Source organism: Aulonocara sp. 'chitande type north' Nkhata Bay, linkage group LG3 (genome assembly GCF_057382095.1).
Source record: "Aulonocara sp. 'chitande type north' Nkhata Bay isolate Kocher_YH1m ecotype deep benthic linkage group LG3, A_spYH_male_GT1.1, whole genome shotgun sequence".
NCBI classification, from domain to species: domain Eukaryota; kingdom Metazoa; phylum Chordata; class Actinopteri; order Cichliformes; family Cichlidae; genus Aulonocara; species Aulonocara sp. 'chitande type north' Nkhata Bay.
In genome coordinates, this window is record NC_141346.1 from 29,847,440 (window position 1) to 29,871,957 (window position 24,518).

The 24,518-nt window shown below is 38.9% G+C and overlaps 2 protein-coding genes across 4 annotated transcripts in view; one reads left to right on the forward strand and one right to left on the reverse strand.

Moving 5' to 3' along the window:
* Positions 1 to 4,595: 4,595 nt before the first annotated feature.
* LOC147335075 (uncharacterized) lies at positions 4,596 to 12,966 on the forward strand. Its single transcript, XM_086275859.1, has 4 exons — positions 4,596 to 4,989; positions 7,605 to 7,903; positions 8,018 to 8,186; positions 12,358 to 12,966. Exons 1-4 carry the CDS (start codon positions 4,724 to 4,726, stop codon positions 12,482 to 12,484), a joined length of 861 nt encoding a protein of 286 aa, XP_086131985.1. The 5' UTR covers positions 4,596 to 4,723; the 3' UTR covers positions 12,485 to 12,966.
* A 1,218-nt stretch (positions 12,967 to 14,184) lies between these two features.
* Positions 14,185 to 24,518, reverse strand: part of LOC147335076 (uncharacterized) — a 38,288-nt gene continuing 27,954 nt past the window's right edge. For all 3 annotated transcript variants that reach the window (XM_086275848.1, XM_086275847.1, XM_086275846.1), the window contains 14 exons: positions 23,207 to 23,362; positions 22,976 to 23,110; positions 22,515 to 22,553; positions 22,277 to 22,417; positions 21,457 to 21,545; positions 21,320 to 21,343; positions 20,509 to 20,641; positions 18,218 to 20,353; positions 18,069 to 18,129; positions 17,305 to 17,418; positions 16,944 to 17,222; positions 16,499 to 16,615; positions 16,276 to 16,397; positions 14,185 to 16,191 (listed from right to left, as the gene is read on the reverse strand). In XM_086275848.1, coding sequence (XP_086131974.1) covers positions 16,117 to 16,191; positions 16,276 to 16,397; positions 16,499 to 16,615; positions 16,944 to 17,222; positions 17,305 to 17,418; positions 18,069 to 18,129; positions 18,218 to 20,353; positions 20,509 to 20,641; positions 21,320 to 21,343; positions 21,457 to 21,545; positions 22,277 to 22,417; positions 22,515 to 22,553; positions 22,976 to 23,110; positions 23,207 to 23,362 — 3,621 coding nt within the window. In that variant the 3' untranslated portion in view covers positions 14,185 to 16,116. The remainder of the gene's footprint in view (positions 16,192 to 16,275; positions 16,398 to 16,498; positions 16,616 to 16,943; positions 17,223 to 17,304; positions 17,419 to 18,068; positions 18,130 to 18,217; positions 20,354 to 20,508; positions 20,642 to 21,319; positions 21,344 to 21,456; positions 21,546 to 22,276; positions 22,418 to 22,514; positions 22,554 to 22,975; positions 23,111 to 23,206; positions 23,363 to 24,518) is intronic.

Below are 24,518 nucleotides of genomic sequence, written 5' to 3' on the forward strand. Positions count from 1 at the left end.
CCTCTGATTCCGCGTGTTGAACTTGTGTCTTTCCATCGTGACATTGGTTTGAGGGCTGCACGTTTCTCTGAATTTCCTTTTGAGGCACTCAGGATCCTCCTTCGATTCTGCAGGAATGAGGACTCGTCCTCCCTCGCCGGGCTATCCCACTTCTGACACCATGTTGTATGTTCACCAGTATGATAATGATGAAGCAGTAATCTCAGTTAACGTGGTTTTATTAACCAGCACAGCAGCAGAGAACTTACATGCTTGGATTCAATAACGGAATGGCGCCTATACCACTCAAAACACACACACACCTACATGGAGGTACGGCAAGCGGATTAGGACAAAATACCAAACTAACAGCAGGTTATCTACACCCCCCTTTGTTTTACAAGAAAAATGTTCGCCTCCCCCCCTTCCTAGCGCGTGCACGCGCCCACGCCCAAACACATCCTCCAACCACACACAGCCATATTTTGCTCCATTGCGGTTTATTTCACACCTCAAACATTTAGTAAACAATTAAGCAAATAGGAGTAATCTGCAATAAATTACAGGGAGTAATAAAATAAACTACTAACTCTTTTACACTACGTCCGCACCTACACGGGTATTTTTGAAAACGCAACTGTTTCGTCCACACGTGAACGGCGTTCGAATCACCGAAAACTGAGATCTTTTAAAACTTTTTTTTGTGTTTACGTGTGGACGAGGAATAGACTATGGCTGTATCCCAATTCAGGGTCTGCAGCCTTAAAGGCCGCATTTTAAGACCGATTACGTCACAGCGACGCAACGAAGGCTGTCCCAATTTGAAGGCTGCTCGAAATGCGGCCCTCAAATGCGTCCTTCATTTCCCTGAATTTCAAGGACGTGGCGGTGTCACTACCCGATCCGTACCGGAAACCCGATCGGTACAGCGACAGGTGTAGGCTGTCTCCCAATTCAGGGTCTGCAGCCTTAAAGTACGCAGCCTCAACGATCCTCAAGGGCCGCGTACTCAAAGACCGCTAAGGCCGGAAGTGCAAGGCTTGTGAAATGGGACGGTCTAGCCTCCGTTGCGCTGATACTGTTGTTTGTCAATAAAGTAAAAAAAAAAAAGGCTGCGTTGCGCTGCCCAGGTTGCCTAGCAACCATGATACTAACCACTGGAAACGTGTCATACAGCTTTGTTTGACAGAAATGAAGGAGAAAATCTTTTGTTCATTTGTTTGTTTGTTTCTACATGAGCTTTGATCATTCTCTGTAAGATTAAGCTCAGCTATTGAACGGCGTATATTTTAAAGTAAAGGCTTTGAAACAGAGGTGTGGACTCGAGTCACATGACTTGGACTCGAGTCAGACTCGAGTCATTAATTTTATGACTTTAGACTTGACTTGAAAAAATGTTCTAAGACTTGTGACTTGACTTGGACTTTTACACCAATGACCTGGGACTTGAATTGGACTTGAACCGGTTTACTTGAAAAGACTTGATATTTCACCCCAAATATAAAATTTAACATGCATATTATATAGAGATTGAAAATGTGACGTCATTCAGGGGTAAAACCGCAAAGGATTCTGGGAACTTGTGGCAAGAGGTACTAGCGAACGCAGGCTTTCAATTGAAATCAGTCACACAGCGATAAAAAGAAACACAAAAATGTCAAGAAGCCGTTGTATTATTAACTGCAATAGCCGGTCGCATGACAGCCACGGGAAGCCGACGGGTAAAGAGATCGTTTTTATTGGATTACGTCGTTGAAGAGAAATTGTTCGAGCCATGTTTCCGAAGTAACAAAGTGGCGACGGATGGCCTGGATTGCAGCCATCCAAAGACCAAATATAACGTCCCAGAACACTCCAGCTCACAGGTTAGTCTGCTCCAAGCATTCCCACAAAGGTCAGTCTTCTGTTGTAGTTAATACGTCATTTTCATAACATAATTGGTGATATAGGTTACAAGCAAGTCTGGCGCTGAACAGAAATGGTCGCGCTATGCTCCTTTATTTATTGTGCATAAATAGTGAATTGTCCTGACACAATATTGCGTTTCGCTTCTGTTATTATGGTACATTGACAAAAACATATACTTTTATTCACAGGATAAAACAGTTGTTTTGTATCACTAATTGTCCAGTGCGATTACAACATACAGTACTATTGTCACTGCTACATTTCTGTAACGCGTACCAGAAATTATTTCCACTACTAATTAATTACCCTTGAGCTCAAAGGTCCTATTAATAAACGGTTAACGAATGTGTATTTATGACGACGATTTGTGAGACTGGTAAACTTATGATAGGTACGATGGTCTTTCGTTCTACACGGTGCATTTCAAGGTCCTGTACCCATCCGTCGGTAAACTGTACCTGGGCTTGTTGCAGTGACCTGAAGTTACTAAACTTCATGAGTGTATGCACTCACTCCAAGAACCGTATGATTATAAATATGAGCGTGGTGAAAGTTGGGCAGCACGCTAACGTCTTTTGTCCACTCTGTGTGCTCATAAGGGTCTGACCCTTTCACTGGTTTGATTTTTTTCCTCGTATCTTTTCTTTGACTTTTCATCAAGTCTGTCTTTGTACGGACCAGCATGGTTCTCCTTCGTTTTGTACATACCTATTTGGGGGCGAAGAAAAAGCAAGAATTTATTGGAACCGAAGAATGAATGTTTTGCGGTGCTGCAAATGCTTGCATTTGATGCGGTACTTGGATTGTTTTGCCACGAGTTCCCAGCATGCAATGCGCGAAAGTCACGTGGTCTGTCAATCTCTATACCCTTCAGTCTTTTCACGTATCCCAGCCTGGTCTCCCACCTTGTCTAGGTCATGACCTCTTTGAAGGAGTTGTGTCATATGATCTAGCACTGTACCTGAAGAACATTATAAAAAATGGTTCACATACTCCCTTTTAACTCATTCACTGCCATTGACGTCTATAGCCGTCAATTGCAGTGAATGAGTCAATGGGTTTAACTCATTCACTGCCAATGGCTGGCAGTGAATGAGTTAAACAGACGCATTAAACAGTTTAAATATAAAGGATCCGAAGCACTTACAAAGCCATGTACTGTCAAACCTGACGGATCCAAATTATCAGGGCAAGCCGTTCAAAACTGGAACCTTTTGAGATTGCTGCCAGTTTTGATTGGTGACAAAGTACAAAACCATGAGGATGAAGTATGGCAGTTAGCTCTCCAGTTGAAAGACATTGTGGATCTTATTTGTGCTCAGAGCATTTCCTTGTCCCAGATAGCATTCGCTGACATTTTGATCCAAGAATATTTGGAGATGAGAGAGATGTTGTTTCCTGGAATTCAACTAAAACCCAAGCACCACTATTTGCGCCATTATTCAGCACTGTTGTTGAAATTTGGTCCATTGATGAGGTTATGGACGCTTAGGTTTGAATGTAAACACAGTTACTTCAAAAGATGTGCCAGACACTTGAAAAGCTTCAAAAATATTTGTCAAACTTTGTCAACACGTCATCAGATGTATCAGGCTTATCTTTTAGCAGGGCAAGAATGCCGTGAACTGCTGCAAGTCAAGGAGAGCTGTGCGTTTTATCCCAACCTCTACAGTGACACTATTCAGCATGCGGTCAGGGAGTTAGCTTTTTCAGAAAGCAATACCACAGTTACCACAGACATTCAGTACAAGGGCACTGCATATAAAAAGGGACAGTTTCTTGTGTACAGAAATGACGAGTGTACGGAGTTTGGTGAACTTCTACTCATCTTGATTCAAAATGACACATCTGTGTATGTTCTAATGGATATCCACAAAGGCATCTTCCTCTCAGAATACCATCTGTATTCTGTGACAAAGGACAGTCTTGGGTTACAGTGTATCAACATTAATGACCTGCCTGATTTCTATCCTTTGGTATCATACATTCTTCAAGAATACAGAGTCATTCCACTAAAGCATAGTATTGTGGCAAAATAATGTCCAACTAATAGCTCACTTCTCACTGTAAATAGTTTAACATTAATATAAGTGTTACCTGATCCATACCCTGCTCCATCAAGTGTATGAACTGTATGTGATTTTCTATTTTGTTTGGAGGTGGCATTTCTTCTTCAGTGCAAGTATGAGTGACTCAGAGCGAACCTTCCTAGATGTCGCCATCACGGAAGTCCTACCAGAACTTCAAGCTGTGAACAAACTCAAAAGCAGAGATGGTCATGAACAGACATACAGTGTGAATCATAATTGTATTTGTTTTGTAATTTAAAGACCAAACTCCAGAGAACAGCTCGCTATCATCTGTGGAAGCCTCATCAACCCAGTCGCTGTCATTGCTCTCACTTTCACCCCAAAGTCTATCGTCGACCTCCTCCAGCAGCCCAGGATGTGACACACAATGGGATGACAACTTTGAAATTCCATGGAGTAAACTTCCTGCAGAAGTGATGCATTTTCTTGAGAGGAGGAAAAGGCCTCGCCCAAAACTGAGGAGGCAAATGGTCCGGATTGTTGTGACTGAGATGATGGAAAAATGCCCACATGTAGTTAGAAAACATTCAATTGACGTTGCAAAAAAAATGGTGGCAAAATATCCCAATTCTCTGCAAGATTTAATAGAGGGTGATATTGTTGGTGCAGGCTACCTTTCACTTGTCAAACAGTTGCAGAACAGAATTGAAAATGTAAGGCGCACTTCAACACCCAAAATAAGAAAAAGAAAACATCAGACTGACTCAGACCACACAGACGAGATCCCTTTAGAAGAAAGAGCAGCCATGCAGGATACATACGGGTGCATTAAATGGAATGTAGAATTTCTGCCTCTTGAAGAAACTCCAGAGAGCCAACAGCAAAAGATGGAAAAACTCAAGGTGATGTTCCAGCAAGCTGATGCCAATCCAGAAGAGGTTAAAAGTCTAATGAAGTCCACTTACTACACACAACGTCAACATGTCAATCAGGGGAAAAGTATCAAATGCCTTAGGGAGGAGTGGCCGTTTTGGTTTGATGAACTTGGCATGTCTGTCCACTTCAAGGAACTTACCCGGTTGTTCAGTCTGACGTCACTAGCCGTGTCTGGGTCTAAACTCCGCTGCAGGTCCATATATCAAACGATCACTGTGGCATTACTGAGAGTTGAAAAACTGTCTAAAGTCTTTCATCTTTAATAAAATGATCAGCGTTCTGCTCTACCAGGTGTAACAATTGAGTTTAACATCCAGGCATCCATGAAAACGGAATTTATGACATTTAACGGAGTTAGAAGTTAGCAGGGAGATAGCTCGCTAGCTTCTATCTAAATACAATATAGCATGTCCTGACTGCGGGGTTTTGGAAACAAATTAAAACGTACAGCTTTCTTATCACTTCCAGCATAAATGAAGACAGAAAACTAAACAGCAGTGACGTTTAGGGTTGCCAACCGTCCCTTAAAATACGGAATCGTCCCGTAACAAAAGTACACGTCCCGTATTGAGCTAATAAGGGACGCACTTTGTCCCGTAATACAGTGAGAATCAAAAGTAGTCTATAACTTTTAATGGAATTAACGCTTTGTTTGAAAACATAATTCCCAGCCCCTCTCCTGCTTTGTGACCAATGAGCTGACAGCACACTTATGACAATTCGAGTATGACAATTCAGATTACCGCTCATCTCATTGGTCAGGAAAGGTCGCTTACGGAGAAAATACCGGAAGACAACAGATGACCACAACAAGAAGCAGGGCCAACAGGGAAACAAACGCCGACACTGCGGTGCAAGTCTCGGACGACAGTACACCTAAAGCTGGACAGACACTGTGCGATTTTTACAGTCACGTTATTCAGCTCCTGCTCAAACTGCACGATTGACTCGCAGGGGTTAGAAGTTGGTAGGTCACGATGCAGGTCTCACACTATACCGCCCGATGCTCTGATGCGACCTGAGTCACACTGTGCCTCCATAACATGAAGGTTATAACAGAAAATCTGTCGCTCGCTCTCTCTCCGTCTTACACTCACACAGACACACCACCACCATCAACTTTGCTAAATTGCTAATGAAAAACATTGATCAGGCAGCTGTGACTGAGCAGCAATGTAAATCCAACTATTTTCACGGTTGTTGTGGTCGTGATAATTTTGTGATGCCACATCGAAAAGGCTCGGATGAGCTTTCCAAAGTTCTACAAGTTGTGCCTCCATCGCTTGTGTCCAGATCACACGCTGCACAGCCGTGCTGCTCCATCTTTTACACCAACGTTTACGTGTTTGCGCGCGAGCAGTGTGAGCGGCTGTGGTGAGACCCTCACGAGCGATTGATGATCGGGAGCTGGTCGTGAGGTGTTAATCACTTCTCGTTACCCCACGTATACTACACGATGCACGATGAAGGCCAAAATCGGTCCGATCACTCAAAAATCGGCTCAAAATGGGCCTAAAACCGCACAGTGTGAGCCCAGCATTAGAGCAGCAATGTTTGTTTGCTCAGAGAAAGGGAAAAATGGGAAAAGGAAAACACCTGGCTGGAAAAAGTTAATATGGGCATGTGCAGTGAATATCAGCGCTATGTGGCCAGAAGTGTGATAATATAACTTATTTTGTGTAATAAACAACTGCAAGGATAGATGATTACAACAAATAGATGACTAATACATAAAAGTAATACATAGATGAATAATGATGATGAGTTATGATGCGTAATCATGGGAACAAGTGGGTTTACAAACAGGAGCAGCTGATTAGCATTAGAAAAGCTGAAATAATACCTCAACTGAAGCCAATTGTACTAAATGCACTAAATGTGCACTGTTACAAGAATGTTTTTCTTTCTATTGTTTTCTATTATTTTAAGTTAAGCAGGACAGAGTTCTTTTAAAGAAAGATTTACTTATATTCTCAAAAGTTAAGCATGACAGGCTTCTGTTTAAGAAAGAGACCTGTTTTACTGTGTTAATGTTGTCATTTTGAGCTAAAAATAAATGGCTAAATGATCATTTGTTTCACATGTGTTCATATCACAAAGAATACACATCTACTTAAATCAAATTCAAGTCAAAGGGTTAAAAAAATAATTTCACACACAAAAAAAGAGCTAGAAAATTCACCACACTGGGAAGGGTGAAGACAACTGGGTCGCCCGGCCCTGGCCTTATTTATTTTTCAGGGAGTTGGCAACCCTAGTGACGTTTGTAGGGTTACTGAAGTTGGGCTAGCTGGTATATAATGATGTGCTACGTGACCGCTAGCGACATAGCTATGTTAGCATAATATAAACAAGCTAACTTTTTTTTCCACTCGATAAAAGTTAACATGAGTTTTCTCGGTGGTCAGAAACAAATGTAATCGCATGGCAGGATGCTGTAAAAGGACCAAACTTCAGCCAGGAGAACAACTGAGATAATCCATCTACAATACGAGGTTAGTCATTCATATACTGCTGCATGGGCTGGGCTGTAGTTACATCCTAAGGTTTTAAAAACTGAGCTTAAATAAATGATTAGCGGTAATAAAAGCCGAGGGAGGTCAACGGTGATCACTGACTGTTTTAGGAGCTTTTGAGATCAAATAGAAGAAAATACATAACATTAAACATGTTAACAACACAAAAGCCATATTAAACGCAGACTACTTTAGACCCGGAAGTAGGATTCGTCGCGTCATCACTGAACAACCGGACTGGGATTGACCTCAAAGAGACATTCACACGAAATTTGGCTTATGGACTACTTATGGACTACTTGACCACAGTTGCTGTCAGCAAAAGCAAGGTGTTGCTTCAGACTTATGCAAGGCTTCAGAGGATGCGGGGACCGCAGAGTGGCTGCTCAGATGATGTGAAAGAGATGGTCCTGCTTCTGCTCAGCTACTTTGAAGAGAAGGAGGAGTCCATGCTTCTCTGTGTTGAAGATACATGTCTGGCAGATGAGGTACAACTGGAGCAAGTGCCTCTGACACCCACTATTATCGTGTGTGGTAAGTCTGTTTCATAGCTCTTTCTCTCTCTCTCTTTTTTTAAGTGCACTTTTTATAGATTGTCATGTGACTGCCGTGTTTATTGATATAACCTGTTAAATAATTTGTTGACAGGACAGTCCTGCTATTCCTCAAGAAGATACACGCTGAGTATTGATCGGAACCTCGTCAGCACAAACATATCCTCCTTCATTTCTGCACTGTGCCTTATGTTCGGGAGCTACTACAATTTCAACATCCATTATCCATCTGAGCTGGCTTCCACTTTAGAGTTTCTTCAGAGGTGAACAAATATGGCTTTGTTATTTCTCATAACTGAGACTCTGGGATCTGGAGTCTGGCTTTGATGTGGTTCGAGTCCAGGTCTGGCTCTGAGTCTCGGTCGGCTTTGGAGCCGGTTTCAGTTGTTTTTTTCAGTTTTTTGTTGTTGGTTTTTTTTTGTTTGTTTGGTTTTTTTAAATACATTAACAGTCTGAATCCGGGTCCAAGCCTGGCCGAGACTCAGGGCTAGACCAAGCGTCAGCTGACGTCTGACTACCTATAACCTTTGCTTTGGATTTTAAAAATGCTAAAGTGTGACATATCACTGCAGAAGACACTCGTGAAGGGTGCCAATACTTTTGACCATGCATTGTTCACTTCCCCACAGCATTTTGGTTATACTTTGTCTTGAACGTGGTGTGGAGCAGGGAAATTATAGCATTTTGATGTAACTCAGTTACCATTAATTGTAGAAACACATGACTGATAATTGTTCCGTTTTAAGTTTATTTTTATGATATAGATTGGAACATGAGTGGGGAAAACTGAGCATTTTTAAGTTTTGTATAGTATCTTGACACATGAAATGTATCAAGATAAAGGGGGTTTAGGGTTTAATAATTTAATTGTTTAATAATTTAGGATCATTTTAGGACCTTTTGGGTTTTTGATCATTTGGATATGGTAAAACTGAAACTGTTATTTTTAAGTTAAGGTTAAAGGATTAAAGTGAACTTGTCACGGTTTGCGGGGCAAGCCGTGTGGAGTTGTAGAAAAGGACCCAAAAGGCGGCAGCTCTGGTGCAGGTGAATATTTATTTACAACGGTGGGCACAAAACAGCACTGGTGGAAAAACAAGAAACCGGAAACCTAAACTGGGTAAGCTAATAACACAAACCAGAAACGAGGATGCAGGGAGGTCCGGGGAAATACACAAGAGACGCAGGGAGACCGAGGGGAAACAACACAGATGAACCAGCAACTACCATAACAGAAGACACAACTTAAATACACCCAGAGAGCACGGGGAGAACACAGACATAACAGGCTGGGGGAAACATGGAATAAACACAAAGAGAGACGAGAGCTCATAAATACACAGAGGGGCACAAGGGGGTAAGAGTCACAAAGGGAAAAAACACTTAGGGAACACCACAACAGGACACCTCAGAAAACCTGGCCTAAATAAGGAGCGAAAATACAAGGAACCAAGAATACTGGGCCAACATGGCCCAGGACCATGACAGAACTGAATCCTGTTTAGAAGATACAATGTCGGTTTTTCAAAGCTGTGAATAATTCTTAGAGGGAAAATTAGTGAGGGTTGAAGGAGTAGAACAGCTTTGATTTCTTTTTGATTTCTAGAAGTAGTGGTTATAATGTAGGCTTACACATACAGATATTACATAGGAGGTATTTTTAGGATAAAGGGGAGAGCTTATAAATATATCTATAAAATATCTGTTTATGCTTTGATTAAGTCGAGGACTACTGGCTGTCTGCGTACAGATTGTCTTCCCACCCATGGTCCAGAAGGTCTTGGTCCAACAATGATTTTAATGAACACACGTGTGGGAAGACACTCTGTACGCAGACAGCCAGTAGTCCTCGACTTAATCAAAGCATAAACAGATATTTTATAGCATCAGGGTTTGATTTACTGACGCCCCTTCATGCGTCACAGATACATTTTATACATAGATCAGATCAACACCACAATGGCTTTTCACCCAGAAAATCATCTTCTATTTTCATGGCTGGTACTTTCCGTTCTTGTCTTAAAGTGAATTGTTCCTCTTTCTTGCCGAGACAACAAGGACGGTTCCTCTTTTACGAGACACTTTTGCAGTTACAACCAGACATGACTAATCTCTCCTCTAAATAAATTTAACTCATGTGTGTGTGTCACGACCTCACATGCTCTTTCTCAATTCACCTGTTGCACTTCTGACCTTTCACCAGACCAGAGGCTCACTGAGACTATGTGTACAGTGGGGCAAAAAAGTATTTAGTCAGCCACCGATTGTGCAAGTTCCCCCACCTAAAATGATGACAGAGGTCAGTAATTTGCACCAGAGGTACACTTCAACTGTGAGAGACAGAATGTGAAAAAAAAATCCATGAATCCACATGGTAGGATTTGTAAAGAATTTATTTGTAAATTAGGGTGGAAAATAAGTATTTGGTCACCTCAAACAAGGAAAATCTCTGGCTCTCACAGACCTGTAACGTCTTCTGTAAGAAGCTTTTCTGTCCCCCACTCGTTACCTGTATGAATGGCACCTGTTTGAACTCATCATCTGTATAAAAGACACCTGTCCACAGCCTCAAACAGTCAGACTCCAAACTCCGCCATGGCCAAGACCAAAGAGCTTTCGAAGGACACCAGGAAAAGTATTGTAGACCTGCACCAGACTGGGAAGAGTGAATCTACAATAGGCAAGCAGCTTGGTGTGAAAAACCAACTGTGGGAGCAATCATCAGAAAATGGAAGACATACAAGACCACTGATAATCTCCCTCGATCTGGGGCTCCACGCAAGATCTCATCCCGTGGGGTCAAAATGATCATGAGAACGGTGAGCAAAGATCCCAGAACCACACGGGGGGACCTGGTGAATGACCTGCAGAGAGCTGGGACCAAAGTAACAAAGGTCACCATCAGTAACACACTACAACGGCAGGGAATCAAATCCCGCAGTGCCAGACGTGTTCCGCTGCTGAAGCCAGTGCATGTCCAGGCCCGTCTGAAGTTTGCCAGAGAGCACATGGATGATACAGCAGAGGATTGGGAGAATGTCATGTGGTCAGATGAAACCAAAGTAGAACTTTTTGGTATAAACTCAACTCGTCGTGTTTGGAGGAAGAAGAATACTGAGTTGCATCCCAAGAACACCATACCTACTGTGAAGCATGGGGGTGGAAACATCATGCTATGGGGCTGTTTTTCTGCCAAGGGGACAGGACGACTGATCCGTGTTAAGGACAGAATGAATGGGGCCATGTATCGTGAGATTTTGAGCCAAAACCTCCTTCCATCAGTGAGAACTTTGAAGATGAAACGAGGCTGGGTCTTCCAACATGACAATGATCCAAAACACACCGCCCGGGCAACAAAGGAGTGGCTCCGTAAGAAGCATTTGAAAGTCCTGGAGTGGCCTAGCCAGTCTCCAGACCTCAACCCCATAGAAAATCTGTGGCGGAGTTGAAAGTCCGTGTTGCTCGGCGACAGCCCCAAAACATCACTGCTCTCGAGAAGATCTGCATGGAGGAATGGGCCAAAATACCAGCTACAGTGTGTGCAAACCTGGTAAAGACCTATAGTAAACGTTTGACCTCTGTTATTGCCAACAAAGGTTATGTTACAAAGTATTGAGTTGCATTTTTGTTATTGACCAAATACTTATTTTCCACCCTGATTTACGAATAAATTCTTTACAAATCCTACCATGTGGATTCATGGATTTTTTTTTCACATTCTGTCTCTCACAGTTGAAGTGTACCTCTGGTGCAAATTACTGACCTCTGTCATCATTTTAAGTGGGGGAACTTGCACAATCGGTGGCTGACTAAATACTTTTTTGCCCCACTGTATGTCTTCTACTAAATAAATGTTTTAATCAAAAACCCCTACTAAAAGCTTAATATGAAATGACCTGATATATAAGTGTTTTGTAAGCATGTACTGCAATTCCTTCTATGTTCTAGTTTTCCCTCAGCATGGATCATCTAGACACTCTCACTAGATGAAGCTTAAGACCATTAATGAACCTGAACATCAACTCAAATAAGCACAGATATGCATTGTGTATAAAATAGTCATAACTGCTTAAGGCCTTCTTAAAGCTATCTGTTACATTGTTAAAGCCTCGTCTTAGCCTGCTGCTCAAAATAACTTCCACTTCTGCAAAACTCTCCAAGCCTGTTTCCTGTCCTGTTACTTTTAGCCTTTCTGAAAGACACACTGTTCAACCCCTGAATGCAATATAAACTCCAGATTATATTATTAATGCAATGGTAATGATGACAATTATTTAACAATAGCAGTAAAATAATTTCCCTGCTCCACACTGGTCATGGCCATGACTGTGTGTATATATGTATATACTTAATTTTTACTTACTTTGTACATGTATTTTAACTGATCAATTATAAAAATGCTTAATAAACTTTTATATGATTTTTATTCTACAGGTGTTTCTTCTCCATAAACCCAGAAAAAGGAACCAAAGTAGAGAATAAAAACTCAAAGCGTCGTCTCAGTGTGAACCCTCGAGTCCTCACCCTGATTCAGGATCTCGCCGACCACGAGTGGCGCTAAGCCTAAATCTTGACTCTCTGTGGACTGTTAGTTTTACTTTGTTAATTTTGTTCCACAATGTGTACTGGAACCTTTTACTGGTCGAATGCATGAAGCCAATTCATGAAGATGTTCTTGCTTTGAAGGAATGTTCTTTATAAAAAAAAAACAAAAAAAAACATGCTGCTACTGCAGTGTTTCTAGACCACATGTGTAGGTGTGTTTCACCACGTGGTTTTCCTGATGTGTTTTCTGACCAGGGCCATGGTTGTGGTGACAGCAGGGTGCGTGTTGCGTTGCACGGTGATTATGATCATTTTTGGCACAATATGTGTTTTTTGTTTTAAAGTCTTAACAGGTTATTTAACTTTTTCTGGTGGAGGGTCTAACAAATGCTTGTTTCATGAACATGGTTCTTGCTTTGCAGGAATGTTCCACAGCTTTTATAGCCTATATTTTGATTGAATTGTGTAGTTGCTGTGTGCCTTGCATATTGTGTTAGTTGGAAAAAATGCATCCAATTGCTGTCATTTGGCTAATCTGGCTGCAAAATAAATTTCCCAAAAGTGATATTTTCCACTCTTGTGTTTTCTCAAGATGTATTTTTGCATGTTTGGGTGTAGGCGTAGCAGTAACAAATTTGCTGGTTTATGGTTAAAATTTTACATTAAAACATAAAATATACAGCATAGTAATGGATTTTATGTATAATATACAGAGCAGCTCCATTTAATATGCACAGTTTCACCGTTGTTCTACCATTTTAAATTAGTTTTTTGTTCCATATTTCCCTGTTAATTTTACAATTTATGGATCCACAATAAGCATTTATTACTTGTAAAAGATACAGGAAATAGTCTATTTATATATAACATCAACGTGTGAAATTAACTTCTTTTTTCTGTAGATTTAACAGTTTTAATGTGAGTTTCATTCACTGTAAATCAATTTACATATTGCATCTGTAACGCGATATACTGTGCTGCTGTATTTTTTTAGGAAGTCCCTGGTAACCCCAGCTGCCAGCGTTTTCCTGTAAAAACAGCACTTTTTTTTTTTTACAGTGTACTTATCGCTATTATATACTCTGTATTTATATATGTGTATATATGGTATATTTCTATTCTTGCATCCTTTTGCAGCTTCTGTTGGAGCTGTGCTACTGGAAACAGAATTTCCCAGAGGAACCCACCTGAGGGATTAATAAAGTTTTATCGGATTTTTCTAATTTAATCTCTTTCTTTATGAAACACCTCGAAGTAAACGTAGTTCCTTGTTTGCAGATAAGGAGCATGAGCATTTCCATTTAGTGATTAACTAACATACACACATGAATCCAAGAATGTGGCAGTTACTGTCCAGGTTACTTACACACACACACACACACACACACACACACACACACACACACGAGAATTAGGCCCTAAACAGTCAAAGAAAGTCAGATTAACAAGCTGTTTTCTTTCCTGGCATTTGGAATATTTTTCTTTTAGTCTCAAAATACTTAAGTAAATAATTAAATAAAATAAATACGCCAATAAATAACTACACCTGCACATTTTCCACTGACCATAATCATGCTACCTTTTTTTATCCTCTTGATAGTCACAAATCTGTCACTTATTGAGTCAAGCATGAGCAAATAAGGTGAAGTTACTTTTGTCATATGAGGTCATTCTGAAGAGCTTACTCTGTGCTGCAATAACCCGATGGATACATGGAAAAAAATAACATTTTATTGTGCAAGTGCATTTTCATTCTGTTACATTTGAAACACCTGAGTAAATGTCATAACAAAAAAAAAAATTACATTCCAACTTTTTCTAAAGACACACTTAACATAAATATTTATTTATTATTTCTGTTACTCCAATAGAAATAATAATTTCTGTAAGTTTTCCATTAGGTATTTAGCCCATTTATGCAAATAAATGCTATACTTTTTTTCTACACACTACACTACAATCAGTCTAAAAAGTTGCAGTCTACAAGGCAGATGGATGAAGGCGTGGCTCACATCGCAACCCGTATCATAACACAAAATGTGAATCCTCACGTGGAATTGAAATGCATTTGTTTACTCACCACTTCCTCAGTGGGAGACCGCAGCCTGGTGGCTTAATGATATTAAAAGCTGTAAAGTATCTCCAACATGGCTCCCTCTTCCAGCACAAATATGACAGAATTATACTCGAAAAGTGGAAAACTTGAGATTACCCAGCCAGTCTGCTCAGAAATCATCTAACAGTGAACTCTGACAGAACATCCTCCCACACACAGACACACTCTCTCTTCCCACATGCTCACTCACTCACACTCACACGTGTGGGGTGTTGACCTTGAACTAAATCTTGCATGCCTAACATAAGCGGAGAACACTGCACTGACATGAGTGACATGTTAATTATTGTTTCTTATTGTTATATGTTAATTATTGTGTAACCCAAATAATTTTTCTTTTTCGCAAACACTTTTGAACAAGTTAAGAGACATTACAAAGTTAACAAACATGGACCCCAAGATTAATTTACTGTAAGAAGCAATCTTAACAGCAAAAATTACAATACTGGCAAGATGTATTTTTTCTTAAATCACATTATGACATATCATTAATGTCATCTGAAGGAAAAAAATATTGACCTCACGTCACCACGTTCTCAAGTCATCACATTCACAAAGTTGTGTGTCCATGTCGGCAATAGCCCATCAACCTTTTACGGCAGATTACTATTGCTATTAATGTTACAAACATAAATAATTTTCATATTTCGTAACATATGCTTGAGCCTTTGCTCAAACTGTAATCCAAATGATTATTTAAAAGATAACAGTGTCTGTAATTAATACTAATTATTATTACTGGTATAGTCATACAATGAAAGCAATCAGAATTATTTTTGACCAAATATAAATAACTGGCATAGAAACAGAACCAGCCACCCTAGGCATGTAATCTCTCTAGCGTGTCCTCGGTCAACCCTGAGGCCTCCTCACATCTGAAAACATCTTTATTAAATGCGCTCATATTTACACTGTACGTATAGCATTGTAAATAAATCCAAAATAACTTTTGAACACTCATTCGTCCATTGGTCTCTCATCAGCATGTGCAGCATAATAATCAGATTTTGCTGAGCCAGAGTGGAAAAAAATATCTCTTATTATTTTCTTAAGTAGGCCTATTTTCATTTAGAATACATGGTTCCTGGCCATAAACACACACACATGCAACCATATTTTTATGACAATATGGTTTTAAACATAGGCAAGGTTATTTACCATAGACACAATTATCTACTGTTAAATTCAAAATGGCTTAAAGAAGTTTAAGGCCTGTGTTATTTCCAGGTTTTCCCGAGACTAGGAACAGAAATATTTTTTTTGGCATTCACTGATTGTAAACTCTAAATCCTTCATGGTCAAACTGTCGACACTGTTATACACTGAGGCGCCTAAAGAAGAACATCTGAAGTAAACAGTCAGAACTGCAGCGCCGTGCCAACAAATCAAAGATGTCACTCCGCAATTTACCTACTTGACAGCTTTGGCTTCTTATCATTTTGCCCTTTATTTCTCAAAGTAAACAAAAATCTAGCTGTCAAAGGAGATAGCGGCCATATTTAAGCATGGGCTAAACAACTACTCATTAACAATTAGACCGAAGAGGAGTCTTGAGACTTTCTTGTTGATGTTCTTGAAGCTGTTTGTCCAACTGTCTGGTGATGTTTCTGAAAAGAAAAAAAAAAAAGGTTATAAAAGGGAAGCAAAACATCTTTTTATCCATTCAGTTTTGTGTATGTGTTTTTGCATACCTGCAGGTTATTGTAATGTCTCTGGCTTCTACAGTGTAGGTCTTTGGCAGTGCTCTCAGCTACATAGAAAACTGAGCACAGGCTACATAAATACCCCGTTTTAGGGACAACATGCTCTTGACCTGATAAGGAACAGAAAAAGGAACAGAACGTTACAAAAAAATAACTGAGTAAATCTCTGGAACTAAACAGATTTTATTTATTATTTGTGTTTGTTTCTCACCAAGTGGGATGCTGGGGTTAAAAGGCGGCAGGTCCAAGTTATCAGTGACACAAGGAGACTGAGAGCGAGATCGCTTTGCTTCAGGTTTGACAAGATCACTTCTTTGTTTCCCAAAAGCTGAAGAAGAAAAAAAAAAAAAAAAAAAAAACTGTCAACAAATCCTTTAAACCTGTCAACAAATTATTTTGCAGCTATTGCAGAAACTAATTCAAAGGTATTAATTAAAAAAAATTGCTTTGTACTGTAACACTGAAGTATTAACTTTTTTTTCCAAACAAAAATGACAAATTTCAGTTGTTCCAAATCTTCTGATAATGACAGAAAAAAATACTGGCAACCAGGAAAGCTGCAACTTTATAATTTTATCGACTTCAAAATTGATTTTTAGAACGATGCATTTAAAATCAGCTCGGTGTGAATTGTGAGCGAAAACAGTTCCTTGAACCTTTACGGGCGGTCCTTCTCTGTCCTTGCTTCTCCTCTCCTAGTCTCTGGCTATCAGCATAGTCAGAGCTGGACTGCTTCCCAGCAGATGTGGTTTCCATACTGGATTGTCTATCTGCTTCCTCCAATTTCCAAATCTCTGTTTGGCCTTCACTTGACAATCCAGACACCACTTGGTCCGGGGATGATAAAAGTGATAAGGAATCAAGTGAAGAGGGAGGCAGTGATTCTGTTCTCTCATCTTTTGTGCTTTCTTGCTTCAATCTAGTAGATTTTCTCACTACAGGAGAAAACAATAAATTCCTTTAGTTTCATGTTGGTCTGACATGACTATGTAACAGATGTAGTTGTTTGTGTGTTACCATGTGTCTGTCTTGTTCTCTTCTTGGCTTGACCGCTTGTCCTGGTTGTTACCACTTTTTCTTTTTCAGCAATCTCCCACAGTTTATCAACCGTTACAAAGCTCCCATTCTCCTCTAATGCATGAAATCAAATAAAGACTCAAATTAAACTTGAAACCTTTTATTTTCATAACAGAAAACACTGTCCTATAGGTGTGCCACAGAGTACTACTCTGGGACTACTATTTTATTTCTGTAAACAAATTATTGTTAATTTTCAGTGAAAATAATGTTTAACTTTATGCTGAAACTGTTATGTATAGTGAAAGAAAGTTTCTGACTTACATTAACTCTAAAAACAGAAATGTTTCGTAGCTCCCAAAACGTTCTCTGAATTTCAATTGCAAGTTACTTTTATTATAATCTCATTTTTCTTCATTTACTTCCATTAGTTTCACATTGCAGATGGCAATAAGAAAAATAATAAGAATAAGCAATACTTTATTTATTCCATATCTGGTAAATTCTTTAAACTGACTTAAAATGCAAAAGTAAAGTAAGATCTTCAAGAAGATCTAGTCTTCCTTTTGGGCTAATTGCCTATGACTTTCCATTAATAAATATGTCAACAATAACCCAGTGTTTAGATAATTAACAGTTATTCAAAGTATCTATCTGGAAGTTTTTGAAATTTCCCTGCAAAAGCAGTCTGGATTTAAATACAGAATATAGCAGACCTGTGCCATCATCCTGTTTGCAGTAAGCAGATCTTGAACTTTTCTCACCTTCATATTTAGTTGCTTTCTCCTCCCCGTCATCACCTGCTTCATCTATAGTCACAAAAGCCTACAACAAGACATGCAAAATATTTTGCATTAAAGTTTAAATTATCACTACAAATAAAAAAGAGCACATGTTTAAAGAGCAACTTTACCTCTGGGTTTGAGGACTCCACTGATTGATTATCTTGGCAGTCTGACACAGACGGCAGAGTGTCTTTTTCATCATCTATAGTTGACTCTTCTGTACTCTGGTCTCTGGTAAGCTGATCATCGGCTATCTCATCCTCAACAGAGTCAAGAATTTGATATGTGTCCTCTTCAACAGCTACTTTATCAGACGGATCATCTTTCAGTGGATTTCCTTTTATAGTTACTTTCTTTAGTCTTCCCCTTTTTGCTTTTTCTGTGAGCATAACAGAATCATCCGAGTCCAATATTTTATAAATATCGTCCTCCTCATGTAGGTCTCTTATGAAGTGACTTCTTCTTGTTGGCGTGCTCTCTTTTACAGGTCCTTTCTCTTTTGTCTTTGGAGTTTCCTCCTTGTTTGGCGCCAGTGAATCTCTGGCAGGTGTAGATCTGCTTCTTGTTTGTATCTTGTCTTTTTTCAAGACTTCTTTGGTTGTTCTTGTCATGATGGTTAGTGGGCCACTAGAAGCCTTGTTCTCAGTGGAGTATAAAATCTCATACTTAGCATCCTCTTTTCCATCACGTTTGTTAAAAGGCTCTGTTAATGTCTTTTTATCATTGTTTCTTCTGACAGACCTTCTTCTACCAGAACTTTCTATAGAAGAGTCATCCTGAATCGATTTATCTTCAACAGAATCTACTATCTCATAGACCATCTCCTCAGCTGCTTTATTGACCTTCTTGACGGTGCTGTCATTTCTCTCAGTCTGGGTCTGTTTCTTTGATGATTTGCCCTTCTCTTCACCCTTAGATGTTCTGTTTTCTGGTCCACTCCTCCTTGGGGATCTATAAACTCTTTTAGCTTCATCATTTTTCTTTGTTCGTTTTACATTCTTGTCAGCTTCTAACTCTGTGTCTGTGGTCACTGGCTCATCTTCCACAGAATCAATTACCTGGAATGAATCATCCTGTTCTTCTATGGCTTCTGTTTTTGATTTAGATACTTGGTCTCTGAGAGTTTCCAGTTTCTGGTTGTCTTCTTGTATTTCAATCTGAGCCTCAATTGAATCCAAAAGCTCAAAGCCTTCTTGTTTAGTGTCATCCACTGAGGAGCCTCTGTTGTCCTGCTTTTCTAAAGTTATTTGCTCAGGATCTTTGGAAACTTTAAAAGATTCTTCTAAAATCAATTCCTCTTTTTCCCCGCTTCCATCTCCACTGGTCCTTGGAGTTTGGTTCCCACTTGAATCCAACACTTCATTTTTATCAGCTGAATCTTTATCAGAATTGTCATCTCCTGTCATTTCCTCAGACAGCTTATTTACTGTGGAACCTTCATCTTTGACCAGATGACTGTCCCCTTCAACTGTAGTTTTTTGGTCTTCTGTAACAATTTCTAACATATGGAGAGAAGCATCTGTTTCCATTTTACTGGAGCCCTCTGTGCAGACCTCATAGTTTCTCTCAAGCAGTCCATGTACTTCCACAAGTCCAACTGAGTCAGTTTCCGTGTCGTTATCTTTGTTCCTGTCTTCAATTATCTGCTTATCACTTTTCTCATTGAGTGAATCAAGGATTTGGTAATTTTCATCATCCCCCTCATCCTCTTGATGTTTGACATTATCCTTTTTCCTGTCTTCTCTTTTGTTTTTCTTCAACTCTTTTGTGTCATCCTTAAAATCGGTTAGATCAGTCTCTACTGTTGCTTCAACAGCTACTGTTGATGCCATCTTTGATGTACAGGTTTTATAATTTAAGGATGAGGAATTTAGCGTTTCTTCTGGAGATTTGAACTTAGGATATGTTTTCCGATCAGGGGAGGCAGGAAGTGGAATCGACAGTGAAGAATGGGTCTTTCTGACCCTAGAAGAAAAGGTGCTTTTCTCAGTGGTTTCAGTCGGCTCAGATAAAGAGGAAAATGAAGAGGCAGAGCTCTTAGAGTCTTTTGAGGACCTTGTTAAGGTCTGTTTTAAGGTAGATGACGCATCTGAGCTTCGCCCTTCTCGTTCCTCTCTGGAGATCTTTTTAGCTAAAGAAGAACGTTTGCGGTTGACATCTTCTTCTGCTATGTCTTCACCAATTTCATCAATAACAACAAAGTCCTCCATGTTGAAATTTTCATCATGTTGCTCTGAAGATACAATTTCATCTACAAAATCATCCTGTCAATGAAAAGAGAGCAAAGAACAAACTCTGAAGCACTAAAATGGTTGGCTTAATAATCACTGCTGAAATACTTTGTGTAACTTCAACATCCTACATCTTATATTGAAATGCAGTTTTAAAAATAAGAAACTTTGCAAATGTTTGCACTAACTTTATCCTCGCTCTGTGTACTGCTTCCTTGAATAGTTCTTGTGAAATTGTGAAATTCAACAAAGTGAGTGTCCAGGTCAGGGTTGGGTGTGTTCTCACTGAAGTCTTGTAGACACTCTTTGAGGCTCTTCAAACTGAAATTAAAATGAAATTTAAAAAAAAAGAAAATTATAGTAAAAGCTGTTTAGTTCTCAAAGAATGACTGACTATAAGATGAATTAGTGAAGCAAGAAATGCAACATCCAAGTTCTCAGCTAGTATTCCTGAACAAATAAGAGGTGCGACTTTTTTTTCTCTTTTCATTACTGATTAAATGAATCAGTTAACCTCTCCAAAAGTTGATTCTGTTGATCTGGACATAGCGTTTTCAGAGGTAGTAAAGGTTTCGTCACCCAATCTTATAACACTTTTATACCACTCAGATGAACAGAATCAACTTTTGAAGATTGACATACCTGGATGATTGAGCAGGCATCAAGAAATCATTTAACCTACTTCCAACTGTGCCAAATTATATGAAAAACAAATTTTACTAGACTTTTCTGGTGTAATGTTGTGTTGTAATGCAGTGTAGTTTTTAAAAACATTTGTCCAACCAACAAATAACTAATGGTATTTAGTTATCCACCCACAGTGGCTCAAATGTTCACTGAATACTTGATGATTCATCCTCACGTGCCTCTAACTAAATTTGAGTTGTTTTTTTGAGATGAACCAGTAATCATACTGAATACAATTTATTACTACTGCTGAGATGTTTCGGCTCCCTAAACAAAAAGACTTAAAGAGTAATTACAGGAAACAATACTCACGATTCAATGCGTCCAACTTTGCTCCTGTATAGGAGAAAAAAAGGAATGGGTTAACTCAAGAATAAGTAAAGACAAGCCCAATCTTATAGACTCTTTGAAATACCGTATTTGTATTTATCTTGCCATAACAAACATACCAAATCTTGTTCATAGCTATGTAGTCTCTTGAGAAGATATTCTCCAACACTTTTGTTACACCACTGGATTCAGCCATTTCAATGTATATCTGAGGTAGAAGAAGAGAAAGAACCAAAGGAGGAAAAATTAAAACAAGAATAAAATATATGTCTCTAGCCAAATAGGAAGGTATTACAAACACAGGTTTGCTAAAGTAGGTAGGAACATAACATTTGGCAGACAGTCCCGTATTTTTTAATTCTTTAAGAATTAAAATGGATGAATGAAATTTAAGAGCAGCAAAATTATTTTGCTCATCATGTTTTTTGTTGACACATTGTTCTTCCTCTTGCAGCATTAAAAATCAGAACTTTCAACAATCTTTCATTTTGTGCATGCTGTCACAGCATTATTACGTTGAGAAGAACTGCTAGTCTCTTATGCAGAAAAAACTGACAATTTCCTAAAGGTGCATTTGCAGAGGTGTTCAGTACCACAAAACCCTTTGCACAAATTTTTCCAAACCAAATGGATTCAAATTGGTCTCAATAAGATGCTAATAATCCTTAAGCTTACATACTTTTGCCTATCAAAAATGTGTAACAATTAATTAAAATATGATGAGGTTCTAGGTCACATTTATGCACCCTTATAATGTAGTTCACATCACAGGTTTCACCAGCTTTACTGATTTACCTTTTTGAAAATTACATTTAGGACTTTCTGAATATTTTACAGCTGGTTTGAACAAAACACAGCAGAAAAAGATCTGCAGACACTGTCAATCGCTGTGCTCTACACTAAAATGTAAAATAAATGCTACTGTTTGAACTATCGTACCCTGTTGGCAAGCGGCAGGAATCTGACAAAAGAAGCAAAGGATGCCACCACATCCATGACCATTGTGACAAGGGACATCAGCATTTCAGTGGTCTCCACACACAGCAGTCGCTCCTCCAGAGAGTCTGAATCTGGAACGTGCTGAAAAACAACCAAGAGTTGTTGTGAAGGATGTGGGAAAAACAAAAAACTGCAGCTTTACATCAAAACAGATTTATTCAGGTGACGAGAGACTTACAGCATTGCTCCATTGCATCATGGTTCTGTACATTGTCTCCTGAGAAAAAATTAAATGACAAATGTTAAAATTTTAAAGAAAAATGTTATTGCGTATTGTTTTTAAATTCATAAATATACAACCAAACTTGTGATCAGAGTAATTTCTAAAGGGTGAAGAATAAATGTAAGATTTTGTTTCATAATTAAACCTTATTTAATGCCGATTCGTGCATTATGCATTTATTGACAATTACTGACACTTATCGACGGATTATTAAAGTTCAGTCTCTGACAAAAAAACAAAAACAAAAACTTTAATAAAAAAATAAAACAAAAAAATAAATATCTTGGTATTAAAATGTGACAAAGTATCATTTCAGTAGGATCAATTATAGTATCCAAAATTCCAAAATGTGGGTTTGCTTGGGAAAAGCAAGATGGTATCGTGTTGATCAGTTAAGCTTTCTCCAGTTTCCATACCTGACTGGTCCCAGGATGCATGTCCTGTAACACAAAATGGATGTCGAGCACCCGGCCTCCAACAGAAATTGGATTTTTAATGTGATCTTGGACAAAATCACAGCACGCATTCCAGTCACTGAAAAACACAAAAGCCTGGAGGCAATTCAAGAAGGAAAGATTAAAGACCATGACAAAGTTCTATAAATATGAAATATCTGTTTGTATCAGTCTGCAGCTGCTACTCCTTACCCTCCTCTGCAGAGGCATTACTATCAAGTTGTAGAACAGTACAGTATCCAGGAAATAATGCTGCACCAGCATGGTGACGTCCTCGTACTTGTAGTTTTCTTCTGGCAAACCAGTCAACATGATTGTGGAGAACCTGGAACCTTGAGGCTGAGCTTTCTACAAGACACAAGATTCAAAATCAAAAGAATCTTGAGGGTTAAAGGAAAATAAGAACTGTAACACCTGTACAATATACTGCCTTTGATGAACGGGTTACATTTCCACCAAGTGTGTGTTTGCACATCAGATATAATTTTGCTAACTTCCTATGCACAGTGGTTGCCAATGGTTAGTTTGGAATATTAAAAGTTACTCGCTCCAAGTTTGGGTCAACTTTAACAATTCAAGACAGTAATTTGCCATGTGAGATAGCGTGCAGGTTCTGTAATATGAGAGCCATAGCCAGCATTAACTAATATAAGCCCTGGTCTCCAGGGGAAAAAAAGTGTATTATCCATATGAGCATTGAAAGGTGTTGGCTGTTGCCACCTTGTCACAAAATAGTACTGTGTCTAAAAAGTCTGTTATTGCTTTAAACGTGAAAAAGATTTTTTTGAGATTGTTTGTAGTTTATACTAATGATGGCAACTTTTCTGCAAACACTCGCCTTTGACTAACCAAGTGGTAATGATGCTTTAAAAAGTATCATGTAAACTTTAAACAGAGACCATTCCTTTCAAAGTAAAAGTCCTGCCTTGCAACTGCAACCAACATGTTTCATAGTTTCATTATGACTACTAGTAAGGGTCAAGTGTTTGTATATACTCCACATATACTACAGGCAACTGTGGCAATTCATTACCAACAAAAGAAATCACAAGGAAGTATTTTTTATGTGGCACTTGTGAAATTGAACAAATTATTTTACCGCTACAATATAATCTACAGCATTAGCATTGCCTTAACAATATAACAGATAGCTTTAAGAGGGCCTTCAGATGTTTAAACATACAGGCAACATATTAACCTTTATTCCAGGTGCAGTTATAACTATTTGTGCAAAGTGAGTTAGAGCTATGGAAGGATTGCCTACAAGCTTACAAAACATACATGACTCAAGTTATTCATTATTATCTTTTATTCATTTATATCTTTTTTTAATTAAGCTTTGAGTAGTAGCATTTGATTAAAGCATTTATTCAATATATTCCGTATATAGATTCAGTTAGATTGTTATACATATGAGAGTGGCTTCTGTCTGGTAAAAGGTTGTGAGCTTTAGTTGGTGAGGTGAGAGGTGAGACAGAGTGCAATTGAGGTCGACACACACACA